This window comes from Microplitis mediator, chromosome 10 (genome assembly GCF_029852145.1).
Source record: "Microplitis mediator isolate UGA2020A chromosome 10, iyMicMedi2.1, whole genome shotgun sequence".
Taxonomy (NCBI): Eukaryota; Metazoa; Arthropoda; class Insecta; order Hymenoptera; family Braconidae; genus Microplitis; species Microplitis mediator.
Genome location: NC_079978.1, coordinates 5,079,918 through 5,098,046, shown reverse-complemented (window position 1 = coordinate 5,098,046; position 18,129 = coordinate 5,079,918). Strand labels below are relative to the sequence as shown.

Genomic DNA, 18,129 nt, shown 5'->3' with positions numbered 1-18,129 from the left:
CATGGAGGATTAATTCATCTAAACTGTGATCTAAATTTTTTAATTATTTAAGGAGGACAAAAAATTTACTCTTTTTCTATTAATTATTTTTTTTCTTTCTATGTTATTATTATTTTTTATTTTTTTTTAATTATAATCATCCGAGATTTAATTACGGTAGAAAAATATACGGAATTAATGCCGATTAGTGTCTCGGAAGTCAAATCATTTATTTTTTTTAAATATTTATAATTATTTAATTTAATAATTTTATCTTTTTGATTCTAAAAATTGCGAAAATGTGCGCAGACATATTTCCCTTAAGCTTTTAATAAGTCTTTATTTTTTTATTTTATTTATTATAAACTTTGATACTCTCACAAGTGTTGATTTTTTGTTAAAAAAATGATTTACTTTTAAATATTTTAAATGTTCTCTCATTAAAAAAGATCTAAGTTCGATGAATCTTAAGCAAATTGACTATCAATCACGTTATCTTTGCCATGTACTATTTTATTTTCATTTTTATACTTCAATTCACTCGCACCTTTTTTTTTATTTATTTTATTTTATTATTTTTTTTTTTATTTCATTTTTTTTCTAGTCTAATCATCTCTACACAGACGCGTCGCAACCTAATATATAATTAACTACAGGGACGTGCATTTGGTGCAAATATAATCAATAATTAATAATAATAATAATAATATATATATATACTTAAACTTTATCGCAATTATTCCATAATAAAAGATAATTAGCGACAATAATTATTATCATTACTTTAATATAATAGCTGCTCTTGTGTTATCATTTTCTCTCGAAATTTCTAACACTAACTCAATATATTTATATATAATATCTCTATATATTTATATATATATAAATATTCAATGATTTAATATATTAAATAATCATATATATATAATATTCAATGTATATAATTACTCTACAATTATAATGGCGCGCCAATTATAAAAAAAATTTATATATATTTAATATATATATATATATAGCCAAAATAATACATATAATAATTTAATAAGGAAGGCTAACTTTCATTTAATTTTAATGAATTTTAAAAAATAAATTTAGCGAAAGCGTGTTTCACATACAAAAAGCAACAATTAGAGGCCTTGTTATCATTAATCACGAGTGTAGTTTTTAAATTTAATATACTAATAGTAATAGTAATATTTAAAAAAACATCTGTGTACATTAATAATAAAATGTACTTAATTTTTTTATCGTCTTCGTTTTTAAATATAATATATTTTATATATCGGTGTTAATATAATCGAAATTTATTTTCGATTAGTCATTTTTTTTCTTTTTTTTTTTAAATTTAATTTAAATATTATTGTAAATTTTTTAAATTGTTATGTTGAAAGATAATTATATTTATTATTTATGTTGACAGTTTAAAAAAAGGTATTTTCAGTCTAGGCCAGACCGTGCGACATCAGCTTTGTTATTTTTTTTCACTTAAAACTATCTATAAGATTGCACTTATGCACCATCCGAATAATAATAGTCGTTAATTATATAAGTGCAATCTTTAAGAATTAACTCCTGTGTTAAATCTTAATAAAAAATAATTTATTAATTAATTAATTAATTAAAATTTTTAGCGCACAATTACCCTGTTATGCGGGATGTTTTTTTTAGTTATTTATCCCTAGTAACTTTGTAAAATTTAAATTTCAATAGTAATAAATATAAATATTAATTTATAATTGTGAAATAAAGTGAAGAAAATTTTTTTTTAAGGCGATTTCAATAAATTTGTTAATTAGTTAATTAACTTATTACGCGGTTATAATTTATATAAAATGATTAATAATTAACTAACCAATTATTTAAATTTAAATTTTTTTTTAAATATAATTATCAATCAATCGACAACAATAAAATGTAAAGCTGGTGTACGACATCTGGCCTGGATAAATAGTTTATTTAAAGTCTAATTATTGAAAGTATTTTTCGTTCTTACATTAAAACTAATTGTCATTAAATATTTCAATTATTTTTATTTTATTATTTGAATAGCTGCCGGCTGAGGGACAATCTAAAGTATTTGGGTTTTATAGATTTTTTTATTTATTACTTAATAAGAGACAAATTTTAATGATAATGACTGATTACGAAATAAGATAAATCTAAAGTCTTTTATTATTAATATTACTTTTTTTTCCTGTTCTCTAATAAATCTACAGTATAAAAATTGTACAAGTTACGTCGTTGATGATGAAATATTATAATAAAAGCATAAAGAAATATATTATTTCAGTTCAACAATAAAAAATTTTAAATGCAAATCAAAAGACTCTAGTATTTTTTTTTTTCCTTCAAAGGGACCATTTTTTTTTCTCTATCACTTCCGGGTGCATAAACTTTGTCTACATTTTTCTTCTCAACAAATGAAAACTTTAAAAAAATCAAAGCTGAGATTACCGAGCTCCTTTTTTGATTTACGTTGAGAGGAAAACTTTGATAAAAATATCCAATGACCCCCAGTTAAATTAATAACTACAATTATTTAAATAAAATAATAAAATATGAATTTATATTATCAGTCAGTGTCTCTGGAGATGATTTTGTTGGTATAAAACCCAAAAATAAAAAAATCTAAATTGGCAGTAAAGAATGGACGTTGCGCACGGCGCAAAAATCTTTTAGAGCAGCTGCATTCGACAGGCAAGGATTCCCGGCCTCATATTTAATATGACCACGATTTTTAATATTTAATTTTTAGTTTTTTTTTTTTCTATTATACACATTAGTAAAATTAAAACATACGACGGTGAAGATGTCAGTTGAAGACACGACGACTTAGACGTAAGTTGCCATCGAACCTGTTGGAATTGATGGTGTTTCATCAGGTCTTCCTTTTGGTCCATACTGACCAATGAATGATCCGTCTTCTGTGAAACGTCCTGTAAATTTCCACCAATAAAAATTTAATAATACTGTTTAAAACAATTAAAAAATCTATATATTTTCTATACCTTTATACTGATACGTCTACTTACTAGTAATTAAAGTTTTAAAAAATAAAAAAAAATTGGATTAAATAAAATGATAAATAGCCCGTCAGTGCCTACCTTAGACTAACGTTGCAAATGCTTGTGAATTGGGCTCTGGTTTCCTTTGACGGCCGTACTGACCAATGAAAGACCCATCTTCATTCATACCTTCTGTTTTTTTTACAACGAAACGTAACAAAAACAAAAAAACAATACATTGGATGGATAAAAAAAATTGATAATTATGGTACCGATAAAAAAAAATTATAAAATTTTGATGATTTATAATTTGGCAGAATTGATTTGCAAAAATAAAAATAAACGGGGATGACAAATGAACTTTAACTAACAAATAATGTAATAGTAATAGAGAAAAAAGTACTACGGTGGTTTGTGGATATGTAACTAGTAAATAAATATTTTTCTAGGTCCAGAAAAGCATGTGCGTATTTTCTATATGTACAACAGTTATTATGTAATCTAGAATAATTATCTTACCGGTATCGCCTTCACCGTATTCAGCCATTGAGTCAGTATCAGATTCCGGATGTTTGCCGTCTTGATGAGACGATGATGCCAGGGAAGTGCGCCCGCCAGCAGATTTAGTGTCCAGTGGTTGTGAGTACTCGTGGAATCCACCTTCTTCTGGATAATCACCACGTCCGGCAGCTAATTCACGTTCGTGTACCGCGTATTTGCCACCGCGGTTACGTTTTATTATGCAGACAATTATCAGCACCATTAGAAGAAAGACAATAGCCAGCATCATACCTAGGGTAAAAAAAGTTCATTTGGTAGCCGAAACGGAAGTAGATTTTTTTATTGTACATTCATTAATCAACTGTTAAAAATTATTATAATTATTTCAAAATTGTATTTAAGCTAAAAGATTGGGCACGTGGCCCAATTAGGACGATAGCCAAGAAGGAAGAAAAAACTAAAACTGATTCAATTATCTGAGAAAATCATTTTTTCTTACGAATTAAACACAGCTAGATTTTATGATAATTTTTATTTACTGTTCATTACTACACTTTATTCAATTAGAGTTTTACTTAAACCATCTTTAAATAAATAAGTTTAAATTAAGCTTATTAGAAATGTATTAAACGAAAACGAGCTGTCACTTTTGAATTAAAAGTAAAATTAGAAGTAGAATAGAAACTGAGAGACCGATTTAGGTAATTTTTCAACTTACTCAAGAGACGACAAAAAAATAAGTGTGCTAAGTTTGTGACAAGGCACGAAAAATTTATTTCATAAATTTTAAAATCCATTTTTCTGTTGGTAAAAATGGTTAAAACAATTAGTTGAATAGTGTAAATTAAAGGTAATTAGAGCTTTAAATAGAAATAAGCTGTCACTTTTTTATTGAAAATTCTGTAAAGATAAATAAAAAATATAAAGATTTACAAGATACTTAACAAAAAAATAAGTGTGCCAAGTTTTATTGAGATTTGTTGAAAATTATGGCCGTCATCCAAGTGACAAAGTGTTATATTCCATATATGTGTGTATATATATATATGCATAAACTTTTTAACAAGTGATATTTTTGGAACCTACTCGACCAATTATGAAAGATCGTGAGAAAGTTTTTTGAAAAATCCACCACCGTGAGGACAAATACTAAAGTTAGATTTCTATAAAGTCGACCAACAATGAATATATAATTAAAATTACTTTTAATTAATTTAATAGATGAATATAAAATGATTTGTTTACTTACCAATAAACCATCCAGCTGTGGCGACATTTTCTTTTGGTTGTATGATTGGGCCCTCACTACTTGTTTCGATCTCTTGAGGTTCACTTTCAGTCAAATAGTCACCATCAACAGCGACAATAGATACAACATAAACTTCACTGCTCAAAAGTCCTCTTATTTCGAGATCATCACTCAAAAATTCTTGCTCTGTTTCAAGTGGTATAGTCTCACCTCTGAGTTTATACTTTGCGAAGAAATGACTTCCTGGATAGCCATTAAGATTGCGTAGCCAAGTTAATTTAATAGTAACGTATCCATTTTCTTTGGGTATAACTTGCCATTGAAATTGTGGTACATCGGGTTTCTGTGAGTTGCGAGTCTCGGCATCAATGTAAAAGTCAACACCTTCACCAGCACGCGTTGTCGCGCGTATATGTACCCGGTATTTTGTTTCAGGCTTAAGAGTTGCTAATTTAGCAGAAGTCGCCTCTGGATTATTGACGTGAGGTTGCCGTTCTAGCAAAGGACCGAGCGATGTACCTTCGACAATCTGGTAATAAATTCTGTAGCCCGTCAAAACACCATTTGACTCAGCTGGTTTAGTCCACTTGAGGAAGAGAGCACTCGAGCCTAACGGGTAAGCGTCTAAACTCAATACAGTACCGGGAACGCCTTCAGGTGTATTGAAATTCAATATCTCAGATGGGGGACCGTTATATCTGCCATTGAATGCTAAGATTTTAACATAATTTTTAGTATAAGGAACGAATTTATCAACAACTGCGCTTGTTGTATTAGCACCGGGAATTGTTATTTCACGCATTCCTTCCTCGGCGTCTCTCTCCGTCCATGTTTGAATTTTATAACCACGTAATTCACCTTTAACGGTTTCTGGAGGAACTGGTGACCAAGACAGCAACGCTTTTGTACTCGACTGTACCTCTTCAACAGTAAAGTTACCCGGTGGTTGTGTCGGAACATCTTCTCCAGAATAACCGATAACTACTTTAGGTTCAGCCCGCGATTCTCCTACCTCATTAATAGCAACGACTTTTATTTGATATCTTTGATACGTCGGTTGATTATCTATCACGTAACGATTTATACGCCAATTTGAAATGTCCTTTCTCTCCCATTCTTTCCCGGGTATATCTTCTCTCCACATAACCCGGTACTGAAATTTCGGTCCATTGTGTAAAATTTGCGGCATAACTGTCCAGGAGATGACAATATTATGGGGATCTGTTCCATTGCCCATAACATTCTTTGGATTTTCGTAAGGTACATCTGGCAGAGTAGTACAGACTTGGCTGTGTGGTGACGCTTTAGATCGACCGACTTTATTTACAGCAATAACGCGGAATGTAAAGTTGGCCCAGGGTGACATCGGTGGATTGTAAGTTTGTGAAGTACCGGGAATATCATCGCGGATGACTTCCCAAGAGTCGGGTGTAAAACTGGTGTTATATTCAACGATGTAATGTGAAATAGGCGCTCGATTGTCACCCATAGCTACCCAGTTAATTCGTGCTTCATTTTCGTAGCACTGTATCCCTTGTAATACTGGAGCATTTGGCACGTCTTGGACAGTGAGAGTTGCTGAGGCTCGTGTTTCATCTAATTCTGTCTTGGCTACACAAGTATAAATACCAGAATCCAATTCAGTTGTTTTAGATATTGTTAGCGAGTTGTCACTTGTTTGTACAAAACGAGGTTCAATTTCAAAGTCTATTGAATTGTTGTTTCTCAGCCACTCGATTTCTAACTCTAGAGTTGAATCCGTGATAGCATTACACCTATTGGTAGTGATAAAATATATATCATGTAGTATTTGATATTTAAATACATAAATAGATTAATAAAAAAATAGATAATTACCTAAATGTTGCTGAAGCTCCTGCGTAAACTTCATAATCCTCAGGCTTGTCGGTTATTTTAGTTCTTTCTTTAATAGCAAGTGTAGCGTTTTTTTCATCTTGACCAAGTTTATTAGAAGCATGACAGGTATAAGCACCTGTATCAATAAAACCAACATTGGTGATCTTCAAATCACCAGAATCCAGAGTCTTGAAACGTCCACCAGTTAATTCTTGGCCGTTGCGTATCCACTTAACCGCAGGTTTCGGTGCACCAAATACTCGACACGACATTATAACATCTTTGCCATCAACTGTCACAATATCAGCCGGTGGTTGAGTTATTTCAGCTGGCAATGCCAGTACATTGACATAAACGTCTTTGTAAACGTATCCATGGGCATTGGTTGCGTTACAACCATAATTGCCAGTATCCTTTTTAGTTAATTGTCTGATAGTAATTGAATTTGTTGTTATTTCTCGTCTAGGATTGTCAGGTGCTTCAGCAATAGGTTTACCATTATAAATCCACTTTATATCCGGTTCAGGTACACCATGAGCTTCACATCTAAATGTAACAGTGTCATCTTCCGCGGCATTTTCTATTTCCGGTTCAACAGTAAAGTACGGCGCTGACTTGACTTGTAAATTAATCGAGTATGAAATAGCACGTCCAACACCATTTGAAGCTTCGCAAGTATAAACTCCCTGGTCTTGAAAATCAACGCGTTTTAATACCAACGATTTACCATAATCATCGTGCGTAATACGGTCAGATGTTTTAATACGTTCACCATCTTTACTCCATATTATTTCCGGCAGTGGTGTACCACCGAATATGCAATACAGTTTGGCTTTTTTTCCACGAAATGCTATTTCATTTTTACGAGTTACGTACTGTCTTACTGGTTCATGCTTATTGAGAGTATTTGAAGATCCACCGGAAATAACATTCAATAAAAATGAATTACCAAGTTTAAATTCATTACGAGCTTGACTTGATGCGGCACATTTGTAGTAAAAGTCTTCAGAAACATCATTTCTTGTGACATTGCTGAACCAGAGTGTACCTTCCGGATCAAGTGTCATTCGGGAATTATTAATAGACTTAATGGCACCCTGGTAGTCTTGAATTATCCAAAAAATATTTGGCTTTGGCCAACCATCGGGTGACGCACAAGACAAATGAAAGGGGTCACCCTCGTTAGCGGTCAGCGCTTGTACTTCGTCCTCTTTGAACGAATTTAGCTCGGCTTTACGTACAAATACAGAGTTTGAAGTTGCTGTACCGAATTCATTTTTAGCGAAACACTGGTACTGTCCCAGATCTTCATCCCGCGGTTTTGCAATCACGAGACTTCCGCGACCAGGTTGTACTGATATACGGTCATCGTACGCAGCATAGTTAAAAGGTTTTCCATTTTTTATCCACGTATAGCTAAACATTAGAAAAAAAAATACTACGTCAATATTTTAACAATAACATTGGTATAAAAATACCCCGAAGCAAAAATATAAATTTAATATCATAGTTATTTTATACATAGAACTTATCTATCTTTTTTCTTATTAAAAAAAATATAGTGGGAATATAAAAGTTTAGTCATACGATTTACTAAGGTCAATACGCAATGGATTTTTTATCTTTCTCTCTCACCCGGGCGTGGTAATTTTATACTCGAGACTATGATGAGGTCATCCAACTGATTAAGACTAGTTACTTAAAGCTTTGATGCATTCTCTCTTCCTCTCAAGTTAAATGTCGTGACACAAATGATATTAAATATTATTATGATAATTTATCTTACATTTTTGTCTGCTACATTAATTTATGGTAATGATTGATTCAAAAAAAAAAATAAATAAGTATAACGATAACAATAAATATGTCAACTTACACTGGCCCTGGTTCTCCCTCAGCTTCACATTCAATAACAAACGGCTTTTCATTTTCGTTTTGCTGCGCTACTTGAAAGAGCAATTCATCTGTCGGTGGTTGTTTTATCATGCGCGGTGGTGATGAAACTGCAAATCATTAATTCATTATTATTAATGTTATCTTTTCTACTTATAAATATAATTAAATCGACAATCAAACTGTTGAAAAACTACACTCATGTAATTACATATATGTGACTGATTAACAACAATCGACTATTATTTATTTTTCAAGGACACTTTCAAAAGTTTCAGAGGGTAAAAAAAAAACGCCTGTTAAAATGAGAGCTCTCAATATCAAATTACGCATTTCCTGATTACAATTTTCCATTTTAAATTTAAATAACACGGGAAAAAAATTTTTTCGATGCATATTTTTGTAGAGAATTTAACGCATTCCAAAAAAGTTTCTATCAATTTTTCATAAATTGAAAATTTCAAAATTTTTTTGAGATCAAAGTTGAATTTATAGAATTTTTCTATTTCTCAACTTTATGGTGAAACTATCAGACTAATTACTAAATGTTATAGGACTTCTTTTGTTGAACGTTTCATTTCCAACAAATTATACATTACAAACTTTTCAAAATTCCTGAATGCTCTTTAGTTATTCGCGTTCGAAATCAATCAGTTTCAAAAGTTGTATTATCACTGAATTTGATTCTAAAGCAAATAACTAAAGAGCATTGAAGAATTTCGAAAAATTCGTCAAAGATAATTTGTTGGAAATAAAACGATCTACAAAAAAGGTCTCATAATATTTTGTCATAAGTCTGATAGTTTCACCAAAAAAGTGGAAAAATAATAAGTATTCAACTTTGACTTCGAATAACTTTTGGAATATTCAATTTATCAAAAATTTATAATCAACTTTTTTTGTAGAGCGTTTAATTTTCAACAAAATTATGTATTGACCTTTTCAATAGACTAAGTCTTTAATGAGTTATAAAATTCAAAACTTTAAAAATTTTAATGGGAAATGGTAAATTGTAATCAGGAAGTACGTAATTTTGACATTAAGAGCTCTAATTTTAACAGGCGTTTTTTTATTCTGCTGAAACTTTTGAGTCTTTGAAAAATAAAAAACATTCGATATTTATTTAATCAGCCTAATATATATGTATATGTATATATACATATTTAAATAGTAAGATATAAAATAAAGATGATGACAATAATGCAGCAAGACAATATCACACTGATTAATTAATTAATAAATATTTAAAATACATATAATTAGGTTTATCTTGTGCTAAAACTATAAACGATTATTAAGTGAATTATTAATTAACAAAATGTCTTGTGGGTATGATGATTTATATTAAAAAAAACGAATAGCACGATAATTAAATGGATCATGACTCATGACTCATGAATTTAAATGTATGTATGTATGATATTATTAGAGACATTAATTTTAAAAAACACATTTTCAGGAAGTTTTAATATTAATTGATGATTCATTAAGATAATAAGTAATGAATGTTGTAGCATCTTCTAAATGGTTCTAAATGATTAGAAAAGCAAAGTAATTATAAAATCTACATCTCTGTCATTAATTGTCTTTCACCTTGTATTAAGCCCGGTAATCGAACTATAATTCAAAATAAAAAATTTGTTACTATTTGTAATTCAGTATTTCAAAACTTACATGTAGAAAAAAAAAGTATACAGTAAAATATCTAGTCATTTAACAATTAAATTTTTAGTTTAGTTATGCCGGAGAAAAAATACTTTGAAAAGTCGATTGTTAGATAACTAGATAAAGTAATATTTCATATTATAAATTATCCAATAAAGTAATTAATTAATGAATTAATTAATTGAATTTGTCACTTAAACTTACCAATGGCTGATGCGTAAAAAGCTGAGACTAATATAATAAATATTGAACACTTCATGGTCCCTTTATTGATGAAACTAAAATAAATATAAGCAAACTATAAATATCTTAAGTTAATTGAATATATATGACAGCAATTATTTAAATGTGTAATCAAATAAACCGGGTTCGATAAAATATTTTAATTGGATAATTTACTGTTTTGGAGTAACGGTTGCTACTGGAGACGCGTAAAAAGATGCAAAAAAAAAAAATTACAGTAATAATGAAGAATCTTTTGTCTACAATGTAATGAGTATAACAAAGTACTTGTGTACTCAGTTACCAGTTACTAGAATAAAGTTTGATGTCATCAACCTAGAGTATTTTAAAATGAATGAGAATTGTTGAATCTACATTAACAAGTATGCAGAGGAAATATAATGACCACAAATATTACACTGCATTCATATGTACATATATTTTTATTATATGTACTCAGCCCGATTGTGTAATATCAGAGTAAGACTTAAGAGCTTGGCATGGATTTAAAACACGCGGATTCGTTGATGAAACAGGTAGTTTAGTCTTTTGATGATCTCATCCAATCTCATTTATATCGCGGTTGAATTTTATGCTAAACGGATGAAATGACAGCATGGAATAAAAATAGATTTATATATATATATAAAATTTCTTTCATAAATTTGTAGACTAGAATAATTATTTAGTTGATAGTGTTATCAAAAAATGATCAGTCATTAGGTAAAATATTTTTTAAATCGAAATATATATACATATATACAAATATATGTGTATATATATATGTATAAACATCAAACACGATGGAACATGATATTGTAGGCTTGGCAAACGGTCACACCCGACAGTAGCATTGATCGAGAATACTGTCACTGGAATCTCACACATTTAGACATGAAATAAAAAATTTTTTTGGCTGATATTTGACACAGGATTTATCAATATTGTAATGAACGAACTCACCGTTTAGTAAGTTAATTTTAAAATGGTAAAAAGCACTACTTCAATAATGTATCACCATGTCATTGTTAAAAAAATCCACTGTTTGATTCAACAGTACCGTACGTTATGGAGTATAGATGATGATATGGGTGTCTCACTCGCGGTGGTTTCGGTCTTTCTACATCTACACGGTACACATATATATACTTATATACTGTGACGAATCATGAAGATATATGTATAGAGACACCACTGTGTAAGTAAAGGTGTATTTAGAATTACACACAGCGGATCCAAGACGCGAAGCCCCTCCCGGGATCAGCGCGCTAGTCGGTGTCACTATTTTTTTACGCTGTTACGAATGCCATCTTTTTTTGAATACAAGTACTACTGTTTCGATCAAGGTAATCGGTATAATCGATCGGTATGATTAATGCTGGAAAAAATTTTTAATTAAAAATTAGACGTCAAATTTGTAAAATTTGATTTTGATTTTTTAACTTTACCTTCATATTAATGAGACTGAAGTTAGCCGACGTCTAATAATTTTTGAATTTTTTTTAAAACAGTAAAAATATTTTTAAAAATTGCACTGATAGTTTTTTTAATTTCCTACATGTGCATATTTTTAGTTTTTTTTTTAATTGAGGTGTTAAAAAAGAATTCGAAAATTTTTAACTGTCTTCTAACTTTAAGATCATTCATATTTAAATATTGGAGTGTCACTTTTTTAAAATTGAAAAGTAAAGTATCAGCTGCAGCTGATGTATTTGATGTAAAAAATTATTTTATGATAATTATTTAATTTTTTACTAATCGATGAATTGATTTTTTTTTAATTTTATTTTAAATCTGGTGGGAAGACTGAATACTGGTGTTTTTATTCTGTGGATTTACTTATTGTTTTTAATATCATAAGCAGTGATATGAATGTTAATTATTTTAGAATAAAAATAAATTTTCATTGTTTTTTGTGACACGCGAATCTATAAAAAGTAACTTTTTAAAGGGAAGTTTTTTAAAAGTACAGCAAAGGATTAATGTTGTTTATAATTTTAAAAATTCGAGAAGACTGCGGAATACTAAGCTGGTATATATGACCCCTCTCTCTCACTATTACGCAACACTTGTGATAAATTTAAATTTCTGTAATTTTTTAATGAGTGTGAATGTAGCAGACATGAGACAATTTAAATTTTAAATAAAAAAATTAAAATTAAATTGAAAAAATGCGCGTACTGAATTTCCATTTATCTAAATACGCAATTTAAAATTTTTACTCTACTTACATTTTATTTATTGACTTCAAAATTAAAAAAATTTCCAATCGTCAGCTACATTCACACTCATGAATTTTTGCCGCGCTTTGAAAACTAAAAACGCGCTCGCACGACAGAAGTGAGAACTAAATTTTTGAGGTATAAAAATGTTTTCATTTTTTAAATTTGACAAACTATTAAACTCACAATTAGGAAAATAATTTCAAAAATTACATAAATTATTTTAAAAAATAATAGAGATATTAAAAAAACTAAAAGATTATTTTATACCATACATTAAATCCTGAAAAATATTTAAAATAACTACGATAGTTAATGCAATTGTATGAAATTAAATAAAAAATTGTTTTTTTATTAACGTTTTACAGATTAACAATTACACTCATACATTGGAATACTTTATATTTATAAATATATATTAAACTAGAGTCAATATTTTTAGTAATTGAATTTCTATAGTCAGATTTAATTAAAAATGTCTTTTGCATAAAATATAATATTTAATTAAAATATTTTTCCTTACTCTTTTCGACTGTAGGTAATTTTAATAATAATTAAAATCCTTATCACTCATTATAATTAAATCGATAATTACTTTCACTTACTATTGATTTTTTTTTTTTTTTTTTTTTTTTTTCAAATCCTAATTACATCAAATTGAGAAATAAAATTACAGTAAAAAAATTTTTCATGCTTAAAAATATTTACAATTATCGAAAACAAAAATTCATCTAAGTACTTATAATTAAAGTATTTATTATCATCTATCTATACAAATATATCTAGTCAGTTATGTTACAATTAATAATTAATAATAATAATGGCGTGTAATAAATATTTTTAAGACAATATGCAAATATATATGACTCCGCAATAAAGTTAAATTATAAATTTACTTTATATTTTACGTATAAATCATTGTCATTTTTAAATCTATTTAATAACGGAATGATAAAATGCTTTGGAAAAGTTTTATACAAAAAAAAAATGATATTTAATTAATGATTGCTTATTCACGTCATTATTTTATTTTAAAAGGTTAATTAAAAATATATATTAATTTTTTTCCTGTTTTTCTTCATTTATGTGTTTTAAGAAAAAGGTTACCTTTACTTGTTCGATATGTCGACATAATTTCATTGCTATATTCTCGCGTAGTTTCATGTGTTCCGTAAGAGATGGTAAATTTAATAATAAAAATGCCAAGCCATCAATTTCCTGTTTGATAAAAAAATAAATAACAATTAAGAGCCGAATTAAATTAGATTGCAACCATAAGTATCAAGTATTTAATAACAATGACAGTAAAAAAAAAAAATATTTACCTCTTGCTTAACTCTGTAGGCGACGTCTTTGCAGTCATTAGTCTTACGAAGGTACCGGAACACGTCATCAACACTCCAAAAGAGTGGATTTGTGTTTAGCTTTCGCGTTTTCGGACGCTTTGCTTCTGGTTTGCATTGATCTGCCTCGACATAAACGTCTGAATTGTCGGATTCAATGCTGTCATCCCAATCACGATCACGTTTTTTCGTTTTTGTTTTTTTATTTTTTTTATTGTACTTGTTGCTGTTATTAACAACAGCAGCAATGTTATTATTTTTGCTTTTACTGGTGTCGCTGTTGGGACTGTCAGCACTATTTTTGCTTTTACGATCATTGAAAGAACTTCGTGAGTCATCAGAGGCATTGCTGGAAGGAACTTCAGTTTTTATGTCATCTGATTTATCAGACTTCTGCAAGTCTTTTTCAATCATGACGTCTATTTCGGATAAAGGTGGCTTGCTGTCAAAGTCTTCGATCTCCTCAAGCTCTTCTTTAGGTATATCTATAGATATATAAGGCATCTCGTCATCTTGATCAGGCTCAGGTGAATTTTTTTGCTTGCCCTCAACACGTTTTTTGCGGCGTTTTTTACCCCATGGTTTCGTTTTAGCTTCCAGAATACTTGGGAATCCTTTAGGTTTTCCTCGTTTTCCCAGCACTGATATTAAAAAATATATAAATTATTACCATGTTATTTATAATTTTATAAATTATTAATTAAGAATTTTACTTACAATATTTAGTTTTAGTTGATCGATTACATTTATCAGGACAGTCATCTTCAGGTATCTGATTTGGGCCAAATAAATTTGGACAGACGCTCAATTTTTGGCAAATAGTTTTACAAAACTCTGGTACCATTTCACCGGAAGTTACAACAGCAACACTGGCACGGTAGGTATTATTTTTATGTTTGGCTTTCAAAATTTCAAGATGATAACCAGGTTCTGGTTTAGTGTCACACTGAAGTACTCTTAGAATACGTGCACTTCTGTAACCAACGGACACAACCATCGACAATACCTCTTTCATCACAAGAGTAACTGGTCCAGGACCCACAGATTTAGGCAAATTAGCAAGTTTGCCTTTGGATATCATTGGCCCAGTAAAGCAACGATAATTGAAATAAATTTTTGGACACCACAGAGACGATCGTGATTCAGGTATCGGTATATCAATAATACTTTTTTTAAATTCTTCTTTCTCAGGCTTTTCTAATTTTTTGCAAACTTCTTCATAATCTCTTGGTGGTTTCAAAGGATAGTGGTTGGATTCGCACCAACCAACGGGAAATATTTTAGATGAATGCATATGAACAACATGCTCAGCTCGTGTTTTATAATTATTCAATGCGATCCACAATAAGTCTGCTGTTATTTTCGATATATAACCGGCGCAAATAGTATTTTCACTTTGTGGATCAACAGCTTCAAGATGCATACCCACTTCAAAGCCAGCGTCGATTGCTGATTCGCGTGAACAAAATAATTCACTGGGTGCAGCTGTTGTGTTACTTTCCTTTAAATATATGTCCCAATCAAATTCACCGGGACTGTGCAATGACCAACCTTTGGGCGCTGTCAATTTAACGTCGTGCTCTTTAGCCCAACCAACTGGAAATATATAAGGATGGTCTGCTGTACACAGCCAGGTTGTTTTTTCATCGAATGAATACGATGAATTATTGCTGCTGTTTCTTTTATTTGGACTAAACGTATCCAATTCCACAAGAAAATATATATCATCGATCACTTTGACAACCGTTGCCGGGAATATTTTGGTACGCACGACAGGCCAGACTGCCTCCAACTTCATGCCAACAGTAAATTTATGATGAGGATGAGTTAGACTATGATTGAAAAGATTCAATGTCTCTTGATATTCCTGTCCACACTCTATCATTTCTTTCCACTCTTCGTACGTGTGAATGTCCACTATCGAACTTGGTGGTTCTAAAAACCACTTCGAATCTGACTTAACTGTAAAACCGTACGGGTGAAGAGATTCTGATGTACAAAATATCCAGAAATCTTTCACTGGAGCTTTAGAAGTATTTGGTACATCGTACCGTAGCAAAAGTCTTCCTCCAACATTTTTTATTATCTAAATTTAAAAAATTATTGATTTAATGAGAAATCATAAATAAATAAAAATAAATATTGCAATTGAATATTATTTGCTTACAGTAGCAATCCATATTTTGTATGGATTAAAAAAATCACTGACTTCAACCTTCATTCCTTGTTTAATTCTATCAGTCATACTTAATTCCTCCTATAAAATAATATATTTATTTTTATAATTTAATAAAAATAATAAAATAAAAATAAATTAAAGTTGATTCGATCAATACTTACTCCAGACAAGACTTGAACAGGTATTGATTTCGCAGCCCCTAAAAAATCTCCCAGTTTTTCTAAACAATCTGGAGATTTTTTTAAAATAACATCAGGTGGTTCTAATTTTTTATTATTCCCCAAACACCATCCTAGCTCATGGCCAGTTTCTTTTTTTAAATTAAACCAAAATTCAAGTGACTTATCATCGCTACCGAAATATCTCAGTCTTAATAATGATTCACATGCAACAACAATCGTTGCTACCCAATATGAAGTCTCTTCATTGGTACCTTTAGACGTTGGAACCTCGAGGGCCATTCCGATTTCAATTTCACTTTGCAATGTTAATTCTACATGGGGGAACATTATCTGTGGCACCTCAATACTCTCCGTAGCATCGAGATAATCTTGCCATACAAATCCATTATCTATTTATAAATAAATAATTTTTAATTTATCATCAATTACATCGACATTTTTTTTATATCAATTATTTATAAATAATTAATTTGAAAAATTTTATTAATAATTTTTCTTAAAATAAGACAAAAAAATTGCCAATAATTTTCTTGATCATTAAATTTTATCAGGCTAAAATTTAATATTTTCAAAAATAAATAGTCGATTTTAAACCAACGCAATAATTTATCGAAATGTGAAAAATTTGTTACGATGTAATGTACTTTTAATAAGTCAATGGAAAGATGATTCACGAAATAATTAAGTTTAAAAATGTATAATGAGTTTTTAATATGTATCGATAAATAACCCAAGGTTACAAAAAAAAATTTTCCAAAGTTAAATCAATAAAAAAAGAAAATTGAATTTTCAATAATTATATAATCAACAAAAACTAAATGAATAACGAGTAATGCATCGTGTATAGTAATGTTAAAAATATATATACGTATATATATATAAATATATATACGTGTAATACAAAAATGATAAATGAAACGAAAAAAATATATTTACCTTCATCCAGCATCTTGTCTTGCATTTGATTCGTACCCGGTTCCATTATTTTTTTATAATTCCCCACGATCTATACGTGAATAGAAGCGCAAGTGGATTAAAATTATTATAAATTTTTCTTAAGGAAATATAGATATAGATATTTATATTTCATAAATTTCTTAATATTTCATTAGAAAAATGTTTTTGAAATAAATTTAAATTTGTTGAATTTACTCACCAGGAAATTAACCAGCAAATAATTTACTCTTGACAATTTAATTACTATCAATTATTTAAACAAATTTGTTATTAAATTTAATAACTTATACGATATAAATGTACGTTTTTTATCATTTATTTTTCTGACTAAAGTCATGTATAAGTATGAAGCATGTGTATTAACGGCGCAAGTTATTCTGCGCTTGTGAAACACTCGAACGGCCAACAAAATGTTTGAATCCATTTCTATTCCACCATTCCGGATTTTCTAATTATACACATGAATATATACACATATATGTGTATTTAAAAATTTTCTAGTATATTCTATATTATATATGATCATTTTAATTCATAAAAGTCATTTATTAATTAACTACCCGAGAAGTTATGAATTTTTTGAATTCAAAATTTATGAAATATAAATTACAAGTTAATTAGGTTACTTACTTTAATCATCCATTTATTGCTCATGTAATTAAGCGGGATGATTATTTTTATATGGCGGGTATTTTAAATTATTTAAAATTAATTAATTGATTGTGGAGAAGTTTAATTATAAACGGGATGGTTTGAAATAAAGTGAATAATTTTTAAGTTAATAAATCAACTGGAATATTTTGGTGACATTTTAAAATAAAATGGCGCGAGTTGTATATTTTTTAAAATGGAGGAACGAAAATAATATCAAGAAC

At 29.3% G+C, this 18,129-nt stretch overlaps 2 protein-coding genes across 5 annotated transcripts; both read right to left on the bottom strand.

The window, feature by feature from the left end:
* Positions 1–382: 382 nt before the first annotated feature.
* LOC130676731 (neuroglian) lies at positions 383–11,508 on the bottom strand. 4 transcript variants are annotated; one of them, XM_057483189.1, is made up of 9 exons: positions 11,335–11,506; positions 10,354–10,427; positions 10,078–10,101; positions 8,468–8,594; positions 6,592–8,007; positions 4,735–6,509; positions 3,504–3,776; positions 3,084–3,176; positions 383–2,915 (listed from the first exon to the last, which is right to left on the bottom strand). In XM_057483189.1, exons 2-8 carry the CDS (start codon positions 10,406–10,408, stop codon positions 3,085–3,087), a joined length of 3,762 nt encoding a protein of 1,253 aa, XP_057339172.1. In that variant the 5' UTR covers positions 10,409–10,427; positions 11,335–11,506; the 3' UTR covers positions 383–2,915; position 3,084. The 4 variants fall into 4 exon arrangements, with proteins under 4 accessions (XP_057339172.1, XP_057339171.1, XP_057339173.1 ...); XM_057483188.1 differs by lacking the exon at positions 3,084–3,176 and having other exon boundaries at positions 11,335–11,507; XM_057483190.1 differs by lacking the exons at positions 3,084–3,176; positions 10,078–10,101 and having other exon boundaries at positions 11,335–11,507.
* Positions 11,509–13,649: 2,141 nt separating this feature from the next.
* On the bottom strand, positions 13,650–17,651 carry LOC130675542 (scm-like with four MBT domains protein 1). The gene is made up of 7 exons (XM_057481296.1): positions 17,454–17,651; positions 17,234–17,303; positions 16,277–16,686; positions 16,104–16,193; positions 14,654–16,022; positions 13,919–14,577; positions 13,650–13,811 (listed from the first exon to the last, which is right to left on the bottom strand). The coding sequence occupies exons 2-7, from the start codon at positions 17,277–17,279 to the stop codon at positions 13,650–13,652; spliced, it is 2,736 nt and encodes a 911-aa protein (XP_057337279.1). The 5' UTR covers positions 17,280–17,303; positions 17,454–17,651.
* Positions 17,652–18,129: the final 478 nt, after the last annotated feature.

Excerpts from the sequence above, each read along its gene's own strand:
- LOC130676731 (XM_057483188.1), bottom strand. The coding sequence starts at position 10,408 with ATGAAGTGTTCAATATTTATTATATTAGTCTCAGCTTTTTACGCATCA. Across the intron at positions 8,595-10,077 it reads ATTACCGGGCTTAATACAAG|TTTCATCACCACCGCGCATG; the intron begins GTGAAAGACAAT and ends AATGATTTGCAG. Across the intron at positions 8,008-8,467 it reads GAGGGAGAACCAGGGCCAGT|CTATACGTGGATAAAAAATG; the intron begins GTAAGTTGACAT and ends TCTAATGTTTAG.
- LOC130675542 (XM_057481296.1), bottom strand. The coding sequence starts at position 17,279 with ATGGAACCGGGTACGAATCAAATGCAAGACAAGATGCTGGATGAAG. Across the intron at positions 14,578-14,653 it reads ATCAACTAAAACTAAATATT|TGCTGGGAAAACGAGGAAAA; the intron begins GTAAGTAAAATT and ends TTTTAATATCAG. Across the intron at positions 13,812-13,918 it reads CCTACAGAGTTAAGCAAGAG|GAAATTGATGGCTTGGCATT; the intron begins GTAAATATTTTT and ends TTTATCAAACAG.